This window comes from Nilaparvata lugens, chromosome 10, assembly GCF_014356525.2.
Source record: "Nilaparvata lugens isolate BPH chromosome 10, ASM1435652v1, whole genome shotgun sequence".
Lineage (NCBI taxonomy): Eukaryota > Metazoa > Arthropoda > Insecta > Hemiptera > Delphacidae > Nilaparvata > Nilaparvata lugens.
In genome coordinates, this window is record NC_052513.1 from 21,574,256 (window position 1) to 21,598,459 (window position 24,204).

The 24,204-nt window shown below is 34.2% G+C and overlaps 1 protein-coding gene across 14 annotated transcripts in view; it reads left to right on the forward strand.

Annotated features, from left to right (window-relative positions):
* The first annotated feature begins 1,621 nt into the window (after positions 1–1,621).
* LOC111052933 (MIF4G domain-containing protein B) overlaps positions 1,622–24,204 on the forward strand; it is a 46,278-nt gene continuing 23,695 nt past the window's right edge. For 2 of the 14 annotated variants that reach the window (XM_039436539.1, XM_039436541.1), the window contains exons 1-4: positions 1,626–1,758; positions 3,321–3,434; positions 6,814–6,958; positions 12,755–12,827. In XM_039436539.1, coding sequence (XP_039292473.1) covers positions 3,358–3,434; positions 6,814–6,958; positions 12,755–12,827 — 295 coding nt within the window. In that variant the 5' untranslated portion in view covers positions 1,626–1,758; positions 3,321–3,357. Of the gene's footprint in view, positions 1,759–3,320; positions 3,440–6,813; positions 6,959–8,760; positions 8,873–12,754; positions 12,828–22,638; positions 22,712–24,204 lie in introns of those variants that run through there. The other 12 variants (XM_039436538.1, XM_039436543.1, XM_039436545.1 and 9 more) reach the window with 9 other exon arrangements.

Consider the following 24,204-nt stretch of genomic DNA (forward strand, 5'->3'; position numbering starts at 1 on the left):
TACAATATAGCTATTCATAGAATATAATGTACTCGGATGAGTGAGACGGCGTATTCAATTCCTGCATTGTGCATTCAGGGTCGAACCTATCTCTTTTCGTTCTCGCTCCACTAGAAAAGAAAAAAAAACCTTTTCACCAAGTAGTTTGTCATTTTTATTTTGCTTGAAATATTAATACATTAGATTCAGTCATCATGCACAATGAAATGTGAAAGTATTAATCATTCATAAGGTTCTAAACAAGGGTATCAAGTGTGTTTTCTTCTACTATAATATAGGCCTACACGTTTTAAAAATCAATAATTGATACAGTTTTTAGATATAGTTTACATTGTCATTATTATGTGTATTGTATTTCTAATAGAAAAGCGTTTGCTGTAGCCTACTCCCGTAGATAAATACTTATTATGAGAAGAAAATTCCCAGACAAAATCTAATTATCACTCTGAAGTTTTACTGATGCGATTATCTTCAACTAAACCGGTTGGATTCAATGAAAAATACATAATAAATCATTTTGTATACTCTCAATTCATCAATACTATAGTTTTCTAGGCTATTTTCTAATACTTTTTCCTATCATTATCCAAGACCATGTGCGGGGAAAAGTGGAAGAAGATGATTAATGCAAATATTAAAAGTGTCTTATCAGACACTAACTTTTAGACCAATTTTGGAACTATGTTATATATTTCTAACAGAATTAAAAATAATTGTGAATTACCTTCTAAACCAAAATTCTGAGTCGATACTGTACAAATTGAAATCATTATTAGATATGACTAACGAATTTGAAGAATTTACTCATCAAGCATTTGGTAACTTATTCCATAAACATTCATATATTTGAGAACATTATAAGGTAGAGTGGTAGAGAGGACTAAAAAGTCCGAGATCCTCCTAGTAAGAAAGTTTTCCTTACGTTTCATATTTCATAACATAAAGGGAATATTGAAAATAACCTACATCTTTTCTCTATGGTAACACCATAGAAAAGAGAAAAACTGTTGTAAGTAAAGAGAAACAATGAACGTTGCTCATTACTCCGTGGCAGCACATAACGAGATAGCCACTGGTTTTTGCGCATAACGAGTTGGTCCCTGGTTCCTATTTGAAAAAAAATCATAATCAGGGGCCATAGCTTTATGTGCTATGTTCCACCTTATAATGGCAGTATTTCATTAACATTGGTGTTTCTATCTTTGTCTATCATTCGACAAAGCAGACATCACTATTTTTCTCCAGCTCCGCAACGTTGCCATATTGTTTTTCAATAATGTGGAAATACACAGTAATTGATCAAAAAATATCTAATCTCATTTATGAAAATTAATCATATAATAAGTCGGTAATTGAAAAATATATTTTCTTGACGAATGAAATGTAATTGATTATTTTAAACAAGAATGAAGAGTTAATATTACATTAGATATACCGGTATCAGCTACCCTTTATAGAAGGCAATGGAAAGGCAGAGAATAGGCAATGCTGTTCTCCTATCTTCCTCCACTGTCATAATGTGAATCTTACTGTGCCTATTAATAGTGATCCTGTGTCCTAGCTTTGGGAGCTAGTGTACTCTGGTGGAGAAGTAACGAACTAAAGTGTGTGGGGAATTGGAACTCATTTTTGAAACCTAGCGCCATCTACAGGCCGCTCCAATGAAACAGTTTCATTCGAAATGGAGTAGTGAAGTGGAATTAGTTAGTTGTAATTTTAAGTGTAAATATTTTATTTGTTACTATTTCACTTTTCCAGGTAAGATCAATTATCTAATTTCCAACACAACAGATTCAACAATTTCCGATTAACATTATTGAAAAAATGAGAGGCTGCTGTTCAGAAATAGAAGGTCTAAATTTAACTTGGAAGATGACCAACCCAGCAGACTCCTACTCGGTTTCTTCATTCACTAACAAGATAAAGATGAAACCTTTTCTCTCCAGCTTTTATTTTAGAAATTTACTTGACATACAACCAATGCAATACTATAAATTTAATCATCTCGATATGGTAAAAATATAATCCATTTGAATTTGAACATTCTAACCACATAAGTTAAAATTAAAAATGACTCATGATCCCACAAATTCTACTAAACTTTTTCCAGTTTATTTCTTATTTCAAAAATACTCAAAATCATGTAAGAAATATTATTTTGCATGTAATAAAATACAGTAGCTTGAATTTATGAAGTATGAAAATGGAAGGCACTGCAAGTAAATAAAAATAAACAATTAAGTTTAAATGGGTGAGACCTATAATATATATTTTTGTACAGTAATAATTGATTCAAAGGCTTTAGTTTTAGTGAAATTGATATTCAACTCACAAGCCCCACTTGTATGGACTTGGAAAATGAAAATTAATATTTCAAAAAGATTCTAATCTAAAGCAAATTTGAAAAAAGCTCCCTGCTCATTTAAAATGAGATTCCGTGCTGTATTTGGCATTTATTTGTATTAACACTCGCCTCAATGCACATTCACAAGTCTAAAAACTTATGTGGACAATGTGAATCATCATAAAACATCAATTAGGAGCATACTCGTGAGTGAGCGTTTCTTGATGAATGCAATGTGTTCAATTTTTGAAACTATGCAAAAATATTTTGTTGGGTTGACAATTTTTTTGTCGATTTTAAGATAAGGTATTTTAATTATTCTATTGACGCCTTAATCTGTTACATGATTAACGCTTCACACACACACGAAAGGAAACTATTGGAAAGAAGTGATTTAGGTAATAATGATTTTAAGGAATGAATATCACTCTAGCTCACTATAATTTTCGAAGATATAATCGTTGTGATGATTAGAATATGTTTGAGAGTTGTCTTCTCTTTATTATTAATTTATCCCGAAGATATAAAACTTATCTATTAGAAACACATGTCACGATTGTGAGCACGAGAATAACTTGATGATAATGATTACAATGATAATGACATAGAGAAAAGGTAGCATAAGCGTTAGTTGTATTTTCTCCATGGTCTATGATAATAGTATTGCCCTCAAATTTATCAGGCTGTAATGAAAAAGTAAATGTATCAATAGGGTAGTAGAGAAGAACATAGAAAAACGACACACCTTAAAATCTTGTCTAAAACTTCGAATTTCAACTAAATACTGTACCAATCGTTATTATCTATTAGAGCAAAAAATACTCTTGATCCCTTTGTTAAGCCAAATGCATTGCTGAATGAATCTGTTGTCACATTCCATTGTGCATGTGCACCAGATCTGATCATCTGATATATCAATTACCAGAAAAATAGAAATGACAATCTACTTGGTATAAGTTGTTATTCTGTTTTCTAGCGACACGAGAACGAAAGAGATATCTAGACCCTGCTGAATGCAGGGCTGGAGTACGTCTCACTCCGATCATACGACGAATATTATTATACCCAACTACGATCGAACATTATACTGGTACGGTAAGTGAATTTCTATCATTTCAGCAGTTTATTAAAGTTTGCTCCACACGGCCAATCAATAACAATGCTTCAGCTTTCATGAACACTGTGCTTATCAACCGTTGTGTCAACAGAATTCCAGATAGACACTAATAAGAGAAAGATTTACATATTTTTATTATTATATTACATTTATTCTAGGTATGGATATTTTCTCGTCTCTTATAAACTTCAATCGCAAACCAGAGAAATGAATGCGGTTACCGGTACTACTTTTCGAACTTTATTACCAATCTATAAAGTAAAAAGTAGAGAATCTGAATTCTCATTCAACAAATCTAATCTATTATTTCTAGGACAAAACGTTCTTGTTTATTGGAGACACTTATTATTATATTGTAAATATTTTTCTGTAGATTTACTATTGGTAGCTCTTAAGTTAGCATTTTTAACAGGTAGCCTAATTGAACTAAATATTTTTTTGGAAAAATTGTAATTGTTTCAAAATTTCAAGTTCAAGTACGGTATCAAACTAGAATATTGTGGCACCTAGATTCTCTTTGATTCTAGGTCCTACTTTTTTTATTCAGTGTGAAATATGTTATAGTGAGGTCCACATTATAAAGTCAGCACTTGATCAAGATTGGTGTTGTTGTCCTTGTATGTCATTAGACAAATCCTCTTTTATCTTCCCAACGCTTCCAGATTGTTTCTGGACCATATAAAAATATAAATAATTATCAAAATATTCTATCTCAATTCTAAAAACTCATTAAATAAATAATAATTAAAACATTTATTTTCTTGACGAATAAAATATAATTATTGATTTATATTAACAAGAATGAACAATCAATATCATATCGGATATACTGAGAATGTTGTTTACAATATATTGTATAGATTATAGAATACAGTGGTAACGCAGAGAATTGGCAACGCTGTATTCCTTTTTTCCACTGGCATTATAGCGTGGACCTCACTATAGATTTGAGCTTTTTCGTAGTTTTCTGAAAAAATACGTCTAAAAGAGAGCCGTCTGCGCCCTATCTTCTCCCTCCTAGACAAAAATGAAGTCAGTCTATTGTTGTGCCTGCAATCTATTGACTACACAGGTGTTGTAGTGAACCTGATCATCTTAATGTGATTTCTATTGTAGCTGTTTTGTTGAGTGGGCCAAACCAAGTTGTATGCGATGTGCCGATTCAAATGACCTTGACTTGGAATTTTTTAATAGACGTCCGCTTGTTGCACTCGACTGTGCATTCTACAGCTATATTGACCCTCGCCGCCAACACTCAAACTCACGCTAATTTATTACTATCACGTGAAATTCCAACACTTTCCGAATGGGATTTTGAATTTATTGAAGTCTTTACTTGCTGCTACTGTCTCATCATGCGTTAGAAGTGTAAAAAATGAAATGTAGGCCAATCTCTGATCATGCATTATTTGAGTTGAAGCTATAAAATCGATATAGCGTAAACTATGAAAATATAATATAATTGCAACGTGAAAAATTATCAATTGGAAAATTGCTTCTTTCTTGAATATCATTCATAATTAAAATACAACTACATACCGATATATGTTCTAGCAACATGAGATTTGACACAATATTTTTCTATTTTGAAGTCCACGTTTTAATGGCAGTGGAGAAGAGCGTTACCGATTCTCTGTCTTGCAACTGCCTTATATAGAGGGTAGCTGATACCGGTATATAAATAATCTAATATTAACTGTTCATTATTGTTTAAAATATTCAATTATATTTATTCGCCAAGAAAATATATTTTTCAATGATTAAATAGTAAATGTTCATGATTGAAATTTAATATTTTGTTAATTAATTATATTTCTATATTGTCAGAAACGATCTATCAACGTTGTGGAGCTAGAGAATGGTAACTTTATCTGCTTTGTCGAATGATATTCAAGGATAGCAATATCACTGTCAATAAAATATTACTGTCATTTTAACGTGGACCTCACTATAATCATAATATGATTATATCCTAATATTTATTTATTTGCATAAATACATACATGGAGACAACAGGTTAAACCTTTATATGTCTCCTTGAAACATTACAACGTTCTTCATTCAAAAATTAGATTTAAAATGAATAACAAGCTAAGAATATTATTAAAATAATTAACCAGTAGCATGTATTATGTAAGTTTATCAAAGTTGAGAAGTGTGATAAATTTTTGAAAACTGGATTCGAATTTTCCACTTCCACTGCCATGTGTTGTGGTATATTCATGAAATATTGTGCTAGCTTCAACGGTCTCGTCAAGTAGTGTTTCACGACAAATATAAGTGGCTTCTATTCAAACACCAAGGCTGTATAAATTTTAACAGATTCCTTTCTAAGAATGCACGTAACCTCAGTTCCTCTTCACTTGTGCATTGGAGTGAATAATAAGAGTGTCCCATACTCAACTGAGTCGGGATACACATACGCACTAGCACACAAAGTGGACTAAAGAAGTGCTTTGAAGTAGGAGAAGCCCCGCTATGGCATGCTATGCTGCTATGTTGGTCAGTTCATCCAGTAGGCTTGGAATGTGACAATGCGGCGCATTCATATATGAGTCATGCGTCGACACTTAGCAGGCACAGCATTTATAGCATTTGTGGCTCGAACGGATTAGCAGTATTACGGCTGTATGCTTCTACAATATTATTCCTGTAAAAACGTATAATTTTCAAAATATTCTTCTATAATATTTCTTTATATTGAACACGAACAGTAACCTTATTTCATTCCCCCAATTTTCGAAGTTATAGAGAGCGCGTTTTATAATATCAGATTACTATGAAATATTATTATTATTGATTATAATTTATAGCTATTATTACACATTCAATATGAGGAGGCTAAACATATATGATACCAAGCGCAGCTTGCTTTGTTCAAACCTGCTTCCGCCTCATACAGTTGCATACTTTTTTATAGCTATAAACTCCAATCAGTCATTTTTGAGCTATGTCAAAAAGCGTCTTATGTTTGAAAGCAGTTAGGAATGAAATATTATTTTTTTCCTTATTCTTGAGTCGCGTGATAACATTACCATTGATTTTATTTCATTTTTCGTTTTCGACCCATTTCACAAATTACTCAATCAGTTTTAGTATTATCTAGTTGTCATAAATACTTGACTAAATTGGTTCAGGCAGAGAAAACTTATACGGTTTTATTCTAGGAATGTTTTATTCTATGGTTCAGACTAGAAATTTAACCTAAGGCCATATAATAATAAGAAGGGAACCAGTCAGAGATTTTAGATGATTGTTATTATTTATGAGAATTATTCTATTAAACCATTAATTGATAATAAACCTTTGATTCGATATTTCTTTCAATTTTATTGTTACTGGAATGTATTAGGAAATCAGAAATGGCAGGACCGCACCATGAATTGAGAAGAAGCTATACCCAGGTTGAGTTTGCCTTGCCACGGGACCGCCCTTTCAATGTGAGGGCTCCCAATAACATTATCTATCGCCATAATATGCCACCATCAATGGTCCAGGTGAGTTGAAGGATCTGTTTATTTCATCATCTTTCAATTTTGTTTCATCATGTGGACTTGAAATGTCATAATCGTATCGACCTACACTTATTGAAATAATCTAAATTGATAGATTGATTTACCAACTTGTTTACGGTAATAATAATGTTATAGGTACCCTACTTGCAATTAGAAAAATTTGAAATAATGTCATACAAAAAAAAATGCTCATAATTATCATTACGATACGAAAAATTCAGATTGGCACTCAGGAGATCTTTAAATAGCATTTTATTTAGAATTTTTTAATGGGCTAATCTCTCAAAACTAGTCTTCTTTCAGATACTTGTTTACCTTTAAGGTTATCTTTTTTTATTAATTCTCTAGCATTTTATTAAATCTTATGTATATTTTTTATTTTATTCTTGCACTTTTTATTTATTTTCTTTTATCTTATACTTGAAATCTTTGAAGTGTCATATTTATTTTGTCTAAGTTTATTGAACTTTTGTAACTTGTTTTTTTTTCTGTAACTGGGCACCCGCCGAAAACCTTCGGGTTTGGCAGGACCCTCAATTGTTTTGAGTTGTGAATAAAAATTTGTTATTGATTCTTTCTACTTATTCCGGTATTCGAACTATGATTTTTCAAACTAGAAATGAAATTATGTTCATAAAAGCTCTGACTCCTGTAGTCTACATAAGGAATAGGATTTTCTACATAGGATGCTCACTAAAACATGCACTTTATTGCATGTTATTGTTTTCAACTTGATAAAATAAATTTGAATTTCACATAATATCACGTAGTGTGCTCTATTGTAGCGCCACACACACTGAAATTATAGAATTTTTCCTCAGTTCAGCCACTCTTTTCTGTGATGAGAAGTTGAAGTTAATGAGAAAGATTAACTGGAATAATATTAATAAATATAACATTTTATACCTTTAACATTTCAAAATTAGTAATGATTCGCTTTCGGATGAAAGACATAAGTTGAAATGACTTGCGAAAGTGTCGCGATGCATTCGTGACTCGGACTCACATCAGTGTTGGTGCAACTAAAAAGCTACTCCAGCAAATCAAACGGGATTATTTCGATCACCCATCATACAACTTTACTTGTAACTAGTATAACGTTTAACTTTTCCCAAATTCAAGACATAACTTAGGGCAGAGCTCCCATACTAACGAGTAGCTCCAATACAACATTACCAATACAAAGCTCCAAAAGCTCTAATACAAATCTCACTTCATTTGGCGGCAGCATTTTATGAAGAGGGTTTTTGTAGGCTGGTGAACTTGTATGAAAAATGCCCCATCCTTCACAGCAATTATTATTTTGAAGAATAATCATGATTGTACTTTTAGTGAAAAAAATTCTTTTATATACATTTCTACCTTATTTATTACAAATTGGAGCTTGAAATAAAATGCTGCCCTCGTATTATGTAAAACATGACTGACTCAGTCTACTGTCGAACAATGTGACTAAATGAAGCTTGAAGTTGTATATCAGTCAATGAACTTGATTAACCCCTTCTAGAAGCAGTATATCTCCATTTGTTCAACACTTTTGGCACACTCATGCGTGAAGCATCTGCACCATTCTCTCTCACTCTTAATCATAGAAATCTCTTTTCCCATCTCTTACTCACACTGTCTGTTATTTGCCAAAAATGCTGCAGGTCAATTATTGCGTAATACGTGCAAATGCTAGTGGGGTGGGTGGCGAAAATAAGAGGTGGTAGTTAATGTAGTTAAACGATGACGTTGTCGGGATATTTGGCGTAGAATAGAGCACTAGACATGCGCCCACTTTCAGTTATTACCGACTGTTTTGCTTTCGAAAGACGCTCGCTAGCTTTCTGTATAAATTAGTTGCAAGTTTTTTCAGCCCAAGACACGTTGTATTAGAACAGAGATCTTCAAAATGTGAGTGATCTGCTGCATGATTTCATAAATTACAATTTATTTATAATAATTACAATAATTGAAATAGGGGTCTAAGAGAAAATTTTATTATGAATTGGAATCTACGAAGTGAATTTGATAGAAACCTGTATTAAACAAAAACATAACAAAACAAAATAAAAATATCAAAATAGAACTTGAAACAAGTTTTCAAAAAATTTTCAGTATGTTTTGAATTGCGTACTGTATAAGAGATTTGAAAGATATTTCAACTTTTTATGAAAAAAATTTAACAAAAACATCAAAAATACATTGATGCGTACAAAAACGTTGGGATATTGTGTTGAAATACTATGTTGAAGGAACCAGTAGCTGATACCTTGACGTAGTGGACAGAATAAAGCTTAATATCAATTATTATTAACTTTTGACTGAAATTGAAAAACTGCTTATCGATATTTTTTTGCGTTTTTCAACGATTTGTCAACATCAAAATAGAAATGTAATTAAGTATTTGATTTTTTTTAATTACACAACAATTTCACCAATAGCGGACACCCCCATTTTTGACAACCTCCAGTACCTACATAGTAGTCGTCAAAAAGTAGTCTTCATCTCTCATCATCATCCCTCTCACTCGTCATTATCAAGGCACAAGCCCATGAGCTTATGTGGGCATCACCCTCAGTATTATTATTATTATTATTATTATTATTATTATTATTATTAATTTCATTGTAAATTTCATATATACAAAGAATACAACTCATACTATCCATAAATATATCGGGGTACCGAGCTTCGCTCGTTATTTATTTATTGATAAAACACAATTATTTAAAATGATTGGAGAAGGACTAATATGCAAAGCCCAAAACTGTTTCTTCTCCGGATTTTGATTTATACACTATATTTTAGCCTAAAAGTAGGTTATGTTCCATACACTTGAATTCAGGTCCAATTTCCAATCCAAACAGAAAAGTACCAATTTAGATTGTTTACAAACCAAATTGAATAAAAAATAACACACACCAATCACTTGAAACTGTAAAATAATTATTAACTTATGATGTACTCTAATTTAGAATGATATACCATGTCATGTCAACAAATAATCAGATTATTTTGATCAAGTCGATTAAAATTTCCAAATTAATATTTCTCGTGAGGTAAGCTGATTTATTACTCTGCTGGAAATAATTCTGTATCTCTCCCACACACGCATCTTCTATTATCGACAGACGACGAAATTATCATCTGTTTTCCAAAGGATAAATAATTATTATCCTTTTCATGTCCTCCAGCGAGTTTTCCCAGGGATAAGACCTAGTGTAATCGAATTTTTATATCATAAACCTGCTATGTTCCAATTTTCGTGATAATCGTTAGAGCCGTTTTGGAGATCCGTTGAACATAAATAGCCAGTTATAAAAATATATACAAATATACAGAAATTGCTCGCTTAATATAATAGGATTATATACCGTATATTTTAATACATTGTTTGAAGATCCAATTAATAGAATCAGTTTTCAATGAAGAGTCAGAGTTGGCTGAAAAAAGAGAGGAAATAATGCTTTAAATTCTTATATTTCATGCACATGTACGTACTGAAATAATTGAGTATAATAATAAATTTCAGATTTATCATCAAACAAGAAAAAAAAAATATGTGATTCCTCCTTATAATATATGTCAAACACCGCCATTGTAATAAAACCTATGGCTGACATAGTATGACCCATTATTTAGCTGTCATGGAATGTCAGATATTGGAAAATATTAATCAATAGCATTTATTAAATGAATATGTATGTGAAATCACTCTCATTCATGAGTTATACCAGGACCTCATATATAGGCCTACTAGTATATAGGAAGTCCTGGCTATTATTGATGAAATTGGCAATATTTTTTTTTTTTAAACTCAGTCGCCAAATGCTGACACAGTGTGTCAGCTACTGGTGAATATGCTAAAAAGTAACTGCAGTAGGTTGACATCCCCCCAATCGACATAAGAACAAACGGCAACTTTCCAATGAGTCAGCAATGATTGAATGGATCATATTAAGATGTTCTAACATCAGTTCTGTTTCAAAATAACGATTAACTCACTTCATAATATTATACTATTTTATAAAATAGAATTATAGTACCCTTTAGAATTAATAAAATATTAAAAAATAAAAATATTAAAATACTATTTTATGATAATTTTACCTTGAAATTTTCTATTAAACTCCTTAGACCAATGGATGATATCCTACAATTTGTGGACTCTATAATGTCAACAATTGTTGCCGCCAAAAGTAATTTTCAGCATGTGAGTCACAGTTACAAAATTATCAAAAACATACTAGCCTGCAGAATCATTTTGGAAGGTTGTGGTCATTGAAATGATCAATATTTGCTTAAGAATAATAAGAAAATGTTTCAACTAATGGGAGGGGCTACAGCTTCTGGTTCCTTTATCGTGTACACAATATTTTTAGGATACACGATATTATAAGCTTCACTGCCATCAAGGCAAAAAATGCTGGCTATATGTGCCAAGAGCTCAAGTCTTGTTTTACACACATCGATTTTCTGACCTAAGATTTTTGTGATCCTTATAAATTCTATTAATCTTATAATATCTATCAACATAACTTCACAAACATATGATTTCATCATGTGTTTGTCAAATTCCATTCAATTTGGTAGAATTTATAAGGACGGCAAAAATCGTACGTCCAGAAATCGATGTGTGTGTGTAAAGCCAGTTAAATACACATCAAAACTTGGACGTTCGATTTTTACCCGTCCTTACGAATTCTACCAGATTAAACGAAACTTGACACACATTATCTGTTTAATCTAATAGAATTTTTAAAGGCGGCAAAAAATCTTACGTCCAAAAATTGATGTGTGTATGTAACTGGCTTAATTGCTTTTGGTTATTGCTTGTAAGCTTTTGTATATGAATATAAAAAATATAACTATTATTTTGAAAGGAAATTTTATACTCTACACAAATGTACGATAAACTATTTCCTTGCACTATTTAAGGAATCCTTTATTCAAATATATTCATAATTATCACACGGTACCTGATTTTATTTTATTTTATTTTATTTTATTTTATTTTATTTGTTTGATCAGTTGAAATCTAATTAATATTCTCAACTACTGAAATTTGATTTTTTTTTCTAGAGTGAAACAGACAGACGTTACAAAGTAATGTAATTTATCGAATATTAAGGCAATATAATATATTTCAATAGTTTATTGAATCTATATTTTTAGATCTTATGTAGATGCATACAATTGGTTCAATTTGAGAATGATGCAGAGCTAAGACATTTAATGCTGAATGTGGATGTGATTAATAATCTCATCACAATCACTATATAATTTATGTTGAATTCCTGATAAGACTGTTCTCTAAATTAGAATACCGTGTGCCATTTTATGATTTGTTTATTAGTGAAAATAGATGCCATACGTGAAATATAAGCTAAATTATCAGGCTCTCTAGCATCTAGATCCAATACAAATTCTATTAATAGATCTGAATCAATCCAATATTCAATTATCAGAATCAGTTGAACTAGAAATATGTGAGTAATGAATAAGATTTGCTAAAAGAACTTTATGTTACATAAGATGATGAATTCTATTAACAGATAGATTAGCAGATGAAATAATGTTCATCACAACAGTGAAACTGTTGATGTCTACAGATGAATGTTTTATAAGATTTATTATTTAGCCATATAATTCAAGAATTGTATTTTTCCCAAATCACTGTATTCTAATATATATTTCTTTATGAAATTTCTCTACGTTATGAATTTATATCAAATAATTTTATGTAGAAGTAACGTGGTTGATCGATTATTTGCTGTGTTTCATGTTGATCAGGTCCCTGACAAACGAAGATTCAGCGCCATGCCAAGAGTGAGACATGCGACGATGGAGATCTATAGACCGCCTAGTGAGTAAATTTTCATTGAATTTCCACATCAATACAATTTTTAAGTATTCATTTGAATTTCATAATATTTTAGTGTTTTACATATTCAGTTTTATATGCATCGAAACAGCAAAGAGTTAACTCTATTTTATATTTTAAAAAAGTTAGAGGCCCATGAATTAAGCTGTGCAACAGGTTTTTGGAAACTTTTTGCTGGTGACAGTTTTTCATTTTTTCTATTTGTATAGGTTACTATCAAGTTATTGAAATAAAATAAGTTCCTCTAGAAAATGACATGATCCAAGTTTTTTTTAAATGGAATGAAAATGTATCTGAAATTTATGTTTTCAAAAGAAATAATTCCTACATATAAACATAATAGCTACCTTTAAAAATGTATTCACGAAATTTATAAATTCATTTGCTACGAATTTTGAAATGAGCTATTCCAAAAATTTCAACTGAAGGCTATCATTTATCTCAAAAATTAATACTGTAATATTTTTTTTTAATTGAGAGCAATTTATTTCATTCCGATAACTTGATAGTAAAAACGTATACACATCAAAACATTTTGATGCGACTCTGATTACCAGTCCTGAGCCAGTCTAGTAACTCAATATTTATTTTCACAGACATTCATTGTAAATCTGCTGCTTCATTGTATTTTCCTCAGGGGAAAATTTATCGTGCTTCATTACACTTTGCAACTCACTTATCAGTATAATGATAACCAGTTTTACTTTGCTTCAATTTGTCGATTAAGTTTTGTGACAGTTTCAATAATTATTGTCTGATATGATTACGCCATGATTTTAAATGTCTTGTGTCAAGCGAACAGTTTGTCAGGTAGATGTATGTGCTCTTCCGCAATATATGACTGACACCGAATTAGTGACGATATGATAAGTTGCAATTCCGCTCATACAATCTCTCAGTATCAGATACTATTATTAATTCCACCAAGAGAGGAAATTTATATTCCAATACCGGTATCAAGAATGTAGAGGAAAATTGATATTAGAATATAATATAGACCTACCGGTACACATTATTCTACTTCTTATTCAATGCTAAAGTATAATATATTTGTACTTATTTTACTACAGTGTACAGGGTACAGATTATCATAAAACCATTTGTTAATATTTTCTCATTCATGGAAAACAAGACTGTATCATTCCACTTATTTTCATGCTTAATTTTCTAAAATTAATGTAGTAATGTATAAAACCGTTGAACTCAAATACATTTCTCAAATATGATAAAGTACGTATATTACTGTAGTAGCAATTTCTATTATTATCTCACCATGCATGGATCCGTGTATGAAATAAACGAAACACACTTCCCTTCAAATTAAATACCTCCCGCCAAAGACAGAGGTAAAGAATCAGGACAGGGGAGAAGTGTAGGTCCAGTATCTCCACCAGTCAATACGGTCACCGACCCCGACCCATACCCGGCTGTAGCTAGTCCGCGTCGTAGCAATACTTCGCAATTATTAGAAAACCTAGAGGGTGGAATAGGAATTTCTAATAAAACTGGCTCGTCTTGAGACTCGAATGCTGACTCACCTGGAGCCCTCAATTCCCTACCGAAGTTGAGATAAGCTGGAGTATATTGGGTGCCTTGATAAATAGTTGTATTCATCGCAAAACAAAATTCTCTTAAATATCGGTCCCAATCCGAGTGGTTCTCTCCTACAAAGATTTGTATCATAGTTTTGAGTACACGGTTCACTCTTTCAGTAGGATTACAACTAGGAGAATATGGGGGGGGTGAAAAACACATTCACGCCATTATCCTCACAATACGAGTGAAATACTTGCTAGTGTATTGGGTTCCATTGTCACAAATGAGCACCCTAGGTGCTCCATACCGTGTGACAATCAATTCACGGAAAGCTTTCGTGACTCCTGCGCTATCTGCCTTAGATAGGGCGGCCACTTCCGTCCACTTAGTGAACTGATCTTGAAACACGACTATGTAACGGTGTCCTAACTTGGAACGGGGTAACGGCCGACTAAGTCAGTACTGACAGTCTCCCAAGGGTGAAACAATTTACGGGGATTTTTCATGCGACCATATGGGGTCCTCTGTTCTACCTTAATCTTAATGCAGTCATCACACCTCCGTACATAGGTGGCAACATCATTAAACAATCCAGGCCATAATATAGGCGCGCTATCTTGTCATATGTACGATATATGCCAAAGTGACCCGCGGTAGGAGCATTATGATTTTCTTGTAAAACTTCAGAGCAACAGCTCACTGGGACACAAAGCTTCCACCCCTCAGCACTCTGCTCTTCTTGGAGCCGCCTCCTAGGCCAAATGTGTCTATACAACAACCCATCTCTAACTGTATGGTCGGGAATTTCTCGGGGTCTGCAATCAGTAATGATTTAATTTTCTTTACCCAGCTATCGTCGTTCTCTCGACCAATAGCGATAGGGGCCACCCCACCCTCGGAGTTCGTTTCTCCCGAAGTGAGCTCCTCCTTACAGGGGGTGCGTGAGAGTACATCTGGAACTATGTTGAACTTCCCTTTCCTATATTTTATTTTCAAATTATATTGTTGCATTTCCATTACCCATCGTGCTAAACGACCAGTGGGATGGGAATGGCATGCAACCACTTCAAGGACTGATGGTCGGTAATCACAGTAATTTCGTAACCTTCCACATATGACTTAAATTTTCTCAGGGCATATATCACAGCTAGACACCTCTTTCTCGGTTGTGGTATATCGGACTTCGGGACCTCTTAAACCCCTACTCGCATAAGCAATAACTTTCTCCTCACCATTAATCTCCTGAGTCAAGACAGCTCCCACCCTTCGTCGGAGGCATCGGTCTGAATCACAAAGGGCAACTCAAAATGAGGATAGGTTAATACTGGGGCACAGGTTAAAGCATCTTTGATTTTCTGAAATGCCGTTTCCTCCTCTTCTCCCACTGCCAATTCACCTTCAATTTTAACAAACGATGTAACGGATTTGCTAGCTCTGAAAAATTAGGGACGAACCTACGGTACCAGGAGGCTAACCCTAGGAAGCTCCTGAGAGATTTAACACGCTGCGGGGTAGGGAAATCTCTAACAGCCCTAATCGTTTCCGGGTCGGTACGGAGGCCTTGCTCTGTTACAATATGACCTAAGTATTTCAGCTCAGATTTCAGAAAATTGCACTTATCTTTATTTATAATTAGACCTGCGTCTCTCAACCTCTGGAAAACCTCTGCGAGATGTTCTCTATGGGATTCAAGAGTCTCCCCTAATACTACCACATCGTCTAAGTACGCGAACGCATATGGTTCGAGTTTAGGCCCTATCACCTGATCTAGCAAACGTTGAAAGGTAGCTCCAGCTGAGTGTAAGCCGAAAGGCATCACTTAAATTGAAATAGACCTCTGCCCGGCACTATGAAAGCAGTCAATTCTTTACTCTCCTCATCTAACGGAACTTGCCAATAACCACTCTTCAGATCAATAGTAGATATATATTTAGCATTGCGAAGCCTGTCTAAAATACCAGTCATATTTGGGAGGGGGTAAGCATCTCTATGAGTCACAGATTAAGTTTACGAAAATCAATACAAAACCTTATTTTCCCATTCGATTTTTTTACTAATACGATAGGAGAACTCCACGAGCTACAGCTGGGTTCTATGACTCCCTGTTCAAGCATTGTATCGACTTCCTCATCGATCACTTTTTGCATGATAGGGTTCCTGGGATAGGGACGAAGTCTGAAGGGTTCAACTCCTTCCTGGAGTTTTATTTTATGTTTCAAGATATGGGTCCGTCCTGGGAGTGAAGAGAATTTCCGGATTTCTTCTTCCAGAAAATTATCGAATTTCTCCTGCTCAGAGACAACTGATAACCTACCTTCCCTTCCCTACTCCGTAATCGGACTCCCTGGGGTTGCATTTCTAATACAGCTCCCATCTTACGCAGATTTTCCACTCCCAAAATCATACGAGGGACAATATCTGGGACAACTGACACTTGCCACTTATACTCCTTGCCACATACAGTGACCGGTAAAGTGGTCTCTCCTTCTATTTTAAGACGTTTCGCGATCTCACTAGAAACGTATGACTTTTGAGATGAGGTATCTATAGCAGCATTCAGGTCCACCCCCTCTACTCCCACGTACATGTACACCCCCGTTATCTCCGACCTCCCTACCTGGTCTAACGGCAGCTACAGTCGACACCTTAGAAGTATTCGCTGAACTCTTACTACCACGTATAGCTCCCACTATCTCTGGTTCCCATTCTACTCTATTGTGCCTCATATTGATAGTTAATTATGCTGAATCATAATGACACTCCTAGCAACAACACGTCAGGCTAAGGCCTTCCATCACTACAGCCTGGAAAGAAACAGAAATATTTTCTATTTTCAATTGGGTAAAAGTACCTGCTCTCAGGTACAGCTTGAGAACGTCCTTGTCGAAGTCACAGACTGCGACGCTTCCTGCTCTCAGGTGCAGCTTGAGAACGTCCTTGTCGAAGTCACAGACTGCGACGCTTCCCACTCTCAGGTGCAGCTTGAGAACGTCCTTGTCGAAGTCACAGACTGCGACGCTTCCCACTCTCAGGTGCAGCTTGAGAACGTCCTTGTCGAAGTCACAGACTGCGACGCTTCCCACTCTCAGGTGCAGCTTGAGAATATCCTTGTCGAAGTCACAGACTGCGACGCTTCCTGCTCTCAGGTACAGATTGAGAACGTCCTTGTCGAAGTCACAGACTGCGACGCTTCCCACTCTCAGTGCAGCTTGAGAACGTCCTTGTCGAAGTCACAGACTGCGACGCTTCCCACTCTCAGGTGCAGCTTGAGAACGTCCTTGTCGAAGTCACAGACTGCGACGCTTCCCACTCTCAGGTGCAGCTTGAGAACATCCTTGTCGAAGTCACAGACTGCGACGCTTCCTGCTCTCAGGTACAGATTGAGAACGTCCTTGTCGAAGTCACAGACTGCGACGCTTCCCACTCTCAGGTGCAGCTTGAGAACGTCCTTGTCGAAGTCACAGACTGCGACGCTTCCTGCTCTCAGGTACAGCTTGAGAACGTCCTTGTCGAAGTCACAGACTGCGACGCTTCCCGCTCTCAGTGCAGCTTGAGAACGTCCTTGTCGAAGTCACAGACTGCGACGCTTCCCACTCTCAGGTGCAGCTTGAGAACGTCCTTGTCGAAGTCACAGACTGCGACGCTTCCCACTCTCAGGTGCAGCTTGAGAACGTCCTTGTCGAAGTCACAGACTGCGACGCTTCCTGCTCTCAGGTACAGATTGAGAACGTCCTTGTCGAAGTCACAGACTGCGACGCTTCCCACTCTCAGGTGCAGCTTGAGAACGTCCTTGTCGAAGTCACAGACTGCGACGCTTCCTGCTCTCAGGTACAGCTTGAGAACGTCCTTGTCGAAGTCACAGACTGCGACGCTTCCCGCTCTCAGGTGCAGCTTGAGAACGTCCTTGTTGAAGTCACAGACTGCAACACTTCCTGCTCTCAGGTACAGCTTGAGAACGTCCTCGCCGAAGTCCCCAGACCGCGGCATCCTCTCTCTTCCTTCCTCTTAATTTTCCTACCCTGTATAGCACGAGATCTCAGTCACAGATTAGAGATCGTCCCAGTCGCGGTTCTCAGACCAGCGAGAAACTTGGGAGAATCCTTGTAAACCCTTCTCTATCCTCTCATAATAGTCGCATACTGACTATTAATTTAAAAGCGTTTCGGACGATTGAGAGTGATTCCCATACCCTTAAGGGCAGTTACAGATTGGCCCTTAATAACCGGCGCGCTGTCATCAGACTAGCGCGCGCTGTCATCAGACTAGCGCGGAAATCCTATTTAGCAGTTTCAGAATTGCTGAAAATCCCTTCGCAGCTGCAGGCTCGCGATTCAGAAATCCGACACCCAAAACCTCATCCTTTGAGCTTAGTGATCATAAAATTGAAATAGATATACTACCTTTAGCTAGCAGGTTCAGCTTGCTGAGAATTATATCGCGATTCACAGATCGCGAGTTATTGAACAAAACCCCATTAGTTACAGGAAGGAACAATCCTATTAACGAATCTCCATTTCCCAAGCCCGATAAAATATTCCTATACCTCAAACTCGGTATACCATATCCTGTACCTTATACCTCTTACGCCCCTCCAATCATATTGATCTAATACCGGGTGCGCAGATTCAGTCTGCACACCGACAGCCCGCAGTCTCAGATTGCGAAAACCGTAACAAAAATTCTATATCATTCCTTGTTAAACTCCATCCCGAGTTCCTCCACCTACAACCTTTATTCGGGCTTGCAGGTACAGCTTTGCTCGCCGTCAACTCGCAGTTGGTTCAGATTGCGTACTACCTTTACAAATATAATTATTTGTGGGATCTGATATCCGGATCCGTATCCTTGGTTAAGGTTACCTCAATTCTCCCTAACACCCAACCTGAATTCCAAGAGCCGAGGGCCGAATCGGCCAACAACGGCACGGGCACACACACTTCCCTTCAAATTAAATACCCCACCAAAGACAGAGGGTAAAGAATCAGGACAGGGGGAGAAGTGTAGGCCCAGTATCTCCACCAGTCAATACGGTCACCGACCCCGACCCATACCCGGCTGTAGCTAGTCCGCGTCGTAGCAATACTTCGCAATTATTAGAAAACCTAGAGGGTGGAATAGGACTTACTAATAACAAAGAATACAACTCATACTATCCATAAATATATCGGGGTACCGAGCTTCGCTCGTTATTTATTTATTGATAAAACACAATTATTAAAATGATTGGAGAAGGACTAATATGCAAAGCCCAAAACTGTTTCTTCTCCGGATTTTGATTTATACACTATATTTTAGCCTAAAAGTAGGTTATGTTCCATACACTTGAATTCAGGTCCAATTTCCAATCCAAACAGAAAAGTACCAATTTAGATTGTTTACAAACCAAATTGAATAAAAAATAACACCACCAATCACTTGAAACTGTAAAATAATTATTAACTTATGATGTACTCTAATTTAGAATGATATACCATGTCATGTCAACAAATAATCAGATTATTTTGATCAAGTCGATTAAAATTTCCAAATTAATATTTCTCGTGAGGTAAGCTGATTTATTACTCTGCTGGAAATAATTCTGTATCTCTCCCACACACGCATCCTCTATTATCGACAGACGACGAAATTATCATCTGTTTTCCAAAGGATAAATAATTATTATCCTTTTCATGTCCTCCAGCGAGTTTTCCCAGGGATAAGACCTAGTGTAATCGAATTTTTATATCATAAACCTGCTATGTTCCAATTTTCGTGATAATCGTTAGAGCCGTTTTGGAGATCCGTTGAACATAAATAGCCAGTTATAAAAATATATACAAATATACAGAAATTGCTCGCTTAATATAATAGGATTATATACCGTATATTTTAATACATTGTTTGAAGATCCAATTTAATAGAATCAGTTTTCAATGAAGAGTCAGAGTTGGCTGAAAAAAGAGAGGAAATAATGCTTTAAATTCTTATATTTCATGCACATGTACGTACTGAAATAATTGAGTATAATAATAAATTTCAGATTTATCATCAAACAAGAAAAAAAAAATATGTGATTCCTCCTTATAATATATGTCAAACACCGCCATTGTAATAAAAACCTATGGCTGACATAGTATGACCCATTATTTAGCTGTCATGGAATGTCAGATATTGGAAAATATTAATCAATAGCATTTATTAAATGAATATGTATGTGAAATCACTCTCATTCATGAGTTATACCAGGACCTCATATATAGGCCTACTAGTATATAGGAAGTCCTGGCTATTATTGATGAAATTGGCAATATTTTTTTTTTTAAACTCAGTCGCCAAATGCTGACACAGTGTGTCAGCTACTGGTGAATATGCTAAAAAGTAACTGCAGTAGGTTGACATCCCCCCGACATAAGAACAAACGGCAACTTTCCAATGAGTCAGCAATGATTGAATGGATCATATTAAGATGTTCTAACATCAGTTCTGTTTCAAAATAACGATTAACTCACTTCATAATATTATACTATTTTATAAAATAGAATTATAGTACCCTTTAGAATTAATAAAATATTAAAAAATAAAAATATTAAAATACTATTTTATGATAATTTTACCTTGAAATTTTCTATTAAACTCCTTAGACCAATGGATGATATCCTACAATTTGTGGACTCTATAATGTCAACAATTGTTGCCGCCAAAAGTAATTTTCAGCATGTGAGTCACAGTTACAAAATTATCAAAAACATACTAGGCCTGCAGAATCATTTTGGAAGGTTGTGGTCATTGAAATGATCAATATTTGCTTAAGAATAATAAGAAAATGTTTCAACTAATGGGAGGGGTTACAGCTTCTGGTTCCTTTATCATGTACACAATATTTTTAGGATACACGATATTATAAGCTTCACTGCCATCAAGGCAAAAAATGCTGGCTATATGTGCCAAGAGCTCAAGTCTTGTTTTACACACATCGATTTTCTGACCTAAGATTTTTGTGATCCTTATAAATTCTATTAATCTTATAATATCTATCAACATAACTTCACAAACATATGATTTCATCATGTGTTTGTCAAATTCCATTCAATTTGGTAGAATTTATAAGGACGGCAAAAATCGTACGTCCAGAAATCGATGTGTGTGTGTAAAGCCAGTTAAATACACATCAAAACTTGGACGTTCGATTTTTACCCGTCCTTACGAATTCTACCAGATTAAACGAAACTTGACACACATTATCTGTTTAATCTAATAGAATTTTTAAAGGCGGCAAAAAATCTTACGTCCAAAAATTGATGTGTGTATGTAACTGGCTTAATTGCTTTTGGTTATTGCTTGTAAGCTTTTGTATATGAATATAAAAAAATATAACTATTATTTTGAAAGGAAATTTTATACTCTACACAAATGTACGATAAACTATTTCCTTGCACTATTTAAGGAATCCTTTATTCAAATATATTCATAATTATCACACGGTACCTGATTTTATTTTATTTTATTTGTTTGATCAGTTGAAATCTAATTAATATTCTCAACTACTGAAATTTGATTTTTTTTCTAGAGTGAAACAGACAGACGTTACAAAGTAATGTAATTTATCGAATATTAAGGCAATATAATATATTTCAATAGTTTATTGAATCTATATTTTTAGATCTTATGTAGATGCATACAATTGGTTCAATTTGAGAATGATGCAGAGCTAAGACATTTAATGCTGAATGTGGATGTGATTAATAATCTCATCACAATCACTATATAATTTATGTTGAATTCCTGATAAGACTGTTCTCTAAATTAGAATACCGTGTGCCATTTTATGATTTGTTTATTAGTGAAAATAGATGCCATACGTGAAATATAAGCTAAATTATCAGGCTCTCTAGCATCTAGATCCAATACAAATTCTATTAATAGATCTGAATCAATCCAATATTCAATTATCAGAATCAGTTGAACTAGAAATATGTGAGTAATGAATAAGATTTGCTAAAAGAACTTTATGTTACATAAGATGATGAATTCTATTAACAGATAGATTAGCAGATGAAATAATGTTCATCACAACAGTGAAACTGTTGATGTCTACAGATGAATGTTTTATAAGATTTATTATTTAGCCATATAATTCAAGAATTGTATTTTTCCCAAATCACTGTATTCTAATATATATTTCTTTATGAAATTTCTCTACGTTATGAATTTATATCAAATAATTTTATGTAGAAGTAACGTGGTTGATCGATTATTTGCTGTGTTTCATGTTGATCAGGTCCCTGACAAACGAAGATTCAGCGCCATGCCAAGAGTGAGACATGCGACGATGGAGATCTATAGACCGCCTAGTGAGTAAATTTTCATTGAATTTCCACATCAATACAATTTTTAAGTATTTATTTGAATTTCATAATATTTTAGTGTTTTACATATTCAGTTTTATATGCATCGAAACAGCAAAGAGTTAACTCTATTTTATATTTTAAAAAAGTTAGAGGCCCATGAATTAAGCTGTGCAACAGGTTTTTGGAAACTTTTTGCTGGTGACAGTTTTTCATTTTTTCTATTTGTACTGTATAGGTTACTATCAAGTTATTGAAATAAAATAAGTTCCTCTAGAAAATGACATGATCCAAGTTTTTTTTTTAAATGGAATGAATGTATCTGAAATTTATGTTTTCAAAAGAAAATTCCTACATAAAAACATAATAGCTACCTTTAAAAATGTATTCACGGAATTTATAAATTCATTTGCTACGAATTTTGAAATGAGCTATTCCAAAAATTTCAACTGAAGGCTATCATTTATCTCAAAAATTAATACTGTAATATATTTTTTTTGAGAGCAATTTATTTCATTCCGATAACTTGATAGTAAAAACGTATACACATCAAAACATTTTGATGCGACTCTGATTACCAGTTCTGAGCCAGTCTAGTAACTCAATATTTATTTTCACAGACATTCATTGTAAATCTGCTGCTTCATTGTATTTTCCTCAGGGGAAAATTTATCGTGCTTCATTACACTTTGCAACTCACTTATCAGTATAATGATAACCAGTTTTACTTTGCTTCAATTTGTCGATTAAGTTTTGTGACAGTTTCAATAATTATTGTCTGATATGATTACGCCATGATTTTAAATGTCTTGTGTCAAGCGAACAGTTTGTCAGGTAGATGTATGTGCTCTTCCGCAATATATGACTGACACCGAATTAGTGACGATATGATAAGTTGCAATTCCGCTCATACAATCTCTCAGTATCAGATACTATTATTAATTCCACCAAGAGAGGAAATTTATATTCCAATACCGGTATCAAGAATGTAGAGGAAAATTGATATTAGAATATAATATAGACCTACCGGTACACATTATTCTACTTCTTATTCAATGCTAAAGTATAATATATTATTGTACTTATTTTACTACAATGTACAGGGTACAGATTATCATAAAACCATTTGTTAATATTTTCTCATTCATGGAAAACAAGACTGTATCATTCCACTTATTTACATGCTTAATTTTCTAAAATTAATGTAGTAATGTATAAAACCGTTGAACTCAAATACATTTCTCAAATATGATAAAAGTACGTATATTACTGTAGTAGCAATTTCTATTTTTATCTCATCATGCATGGATCCGTGTATGAAATAAACGAAACACCTCAGCCTCCTATATTTTTCATCCGTAGAATTTTTTTTAAATTCTACTTATTAAAATATTCTCTTTTACAACCACCTACCTAAGTAAAATATTCTAAAAATGACTTTTTGAAAATTTTATGACTTTTACAGAGAAACAGTTAATTTCTGAGTTTTTATATTTATT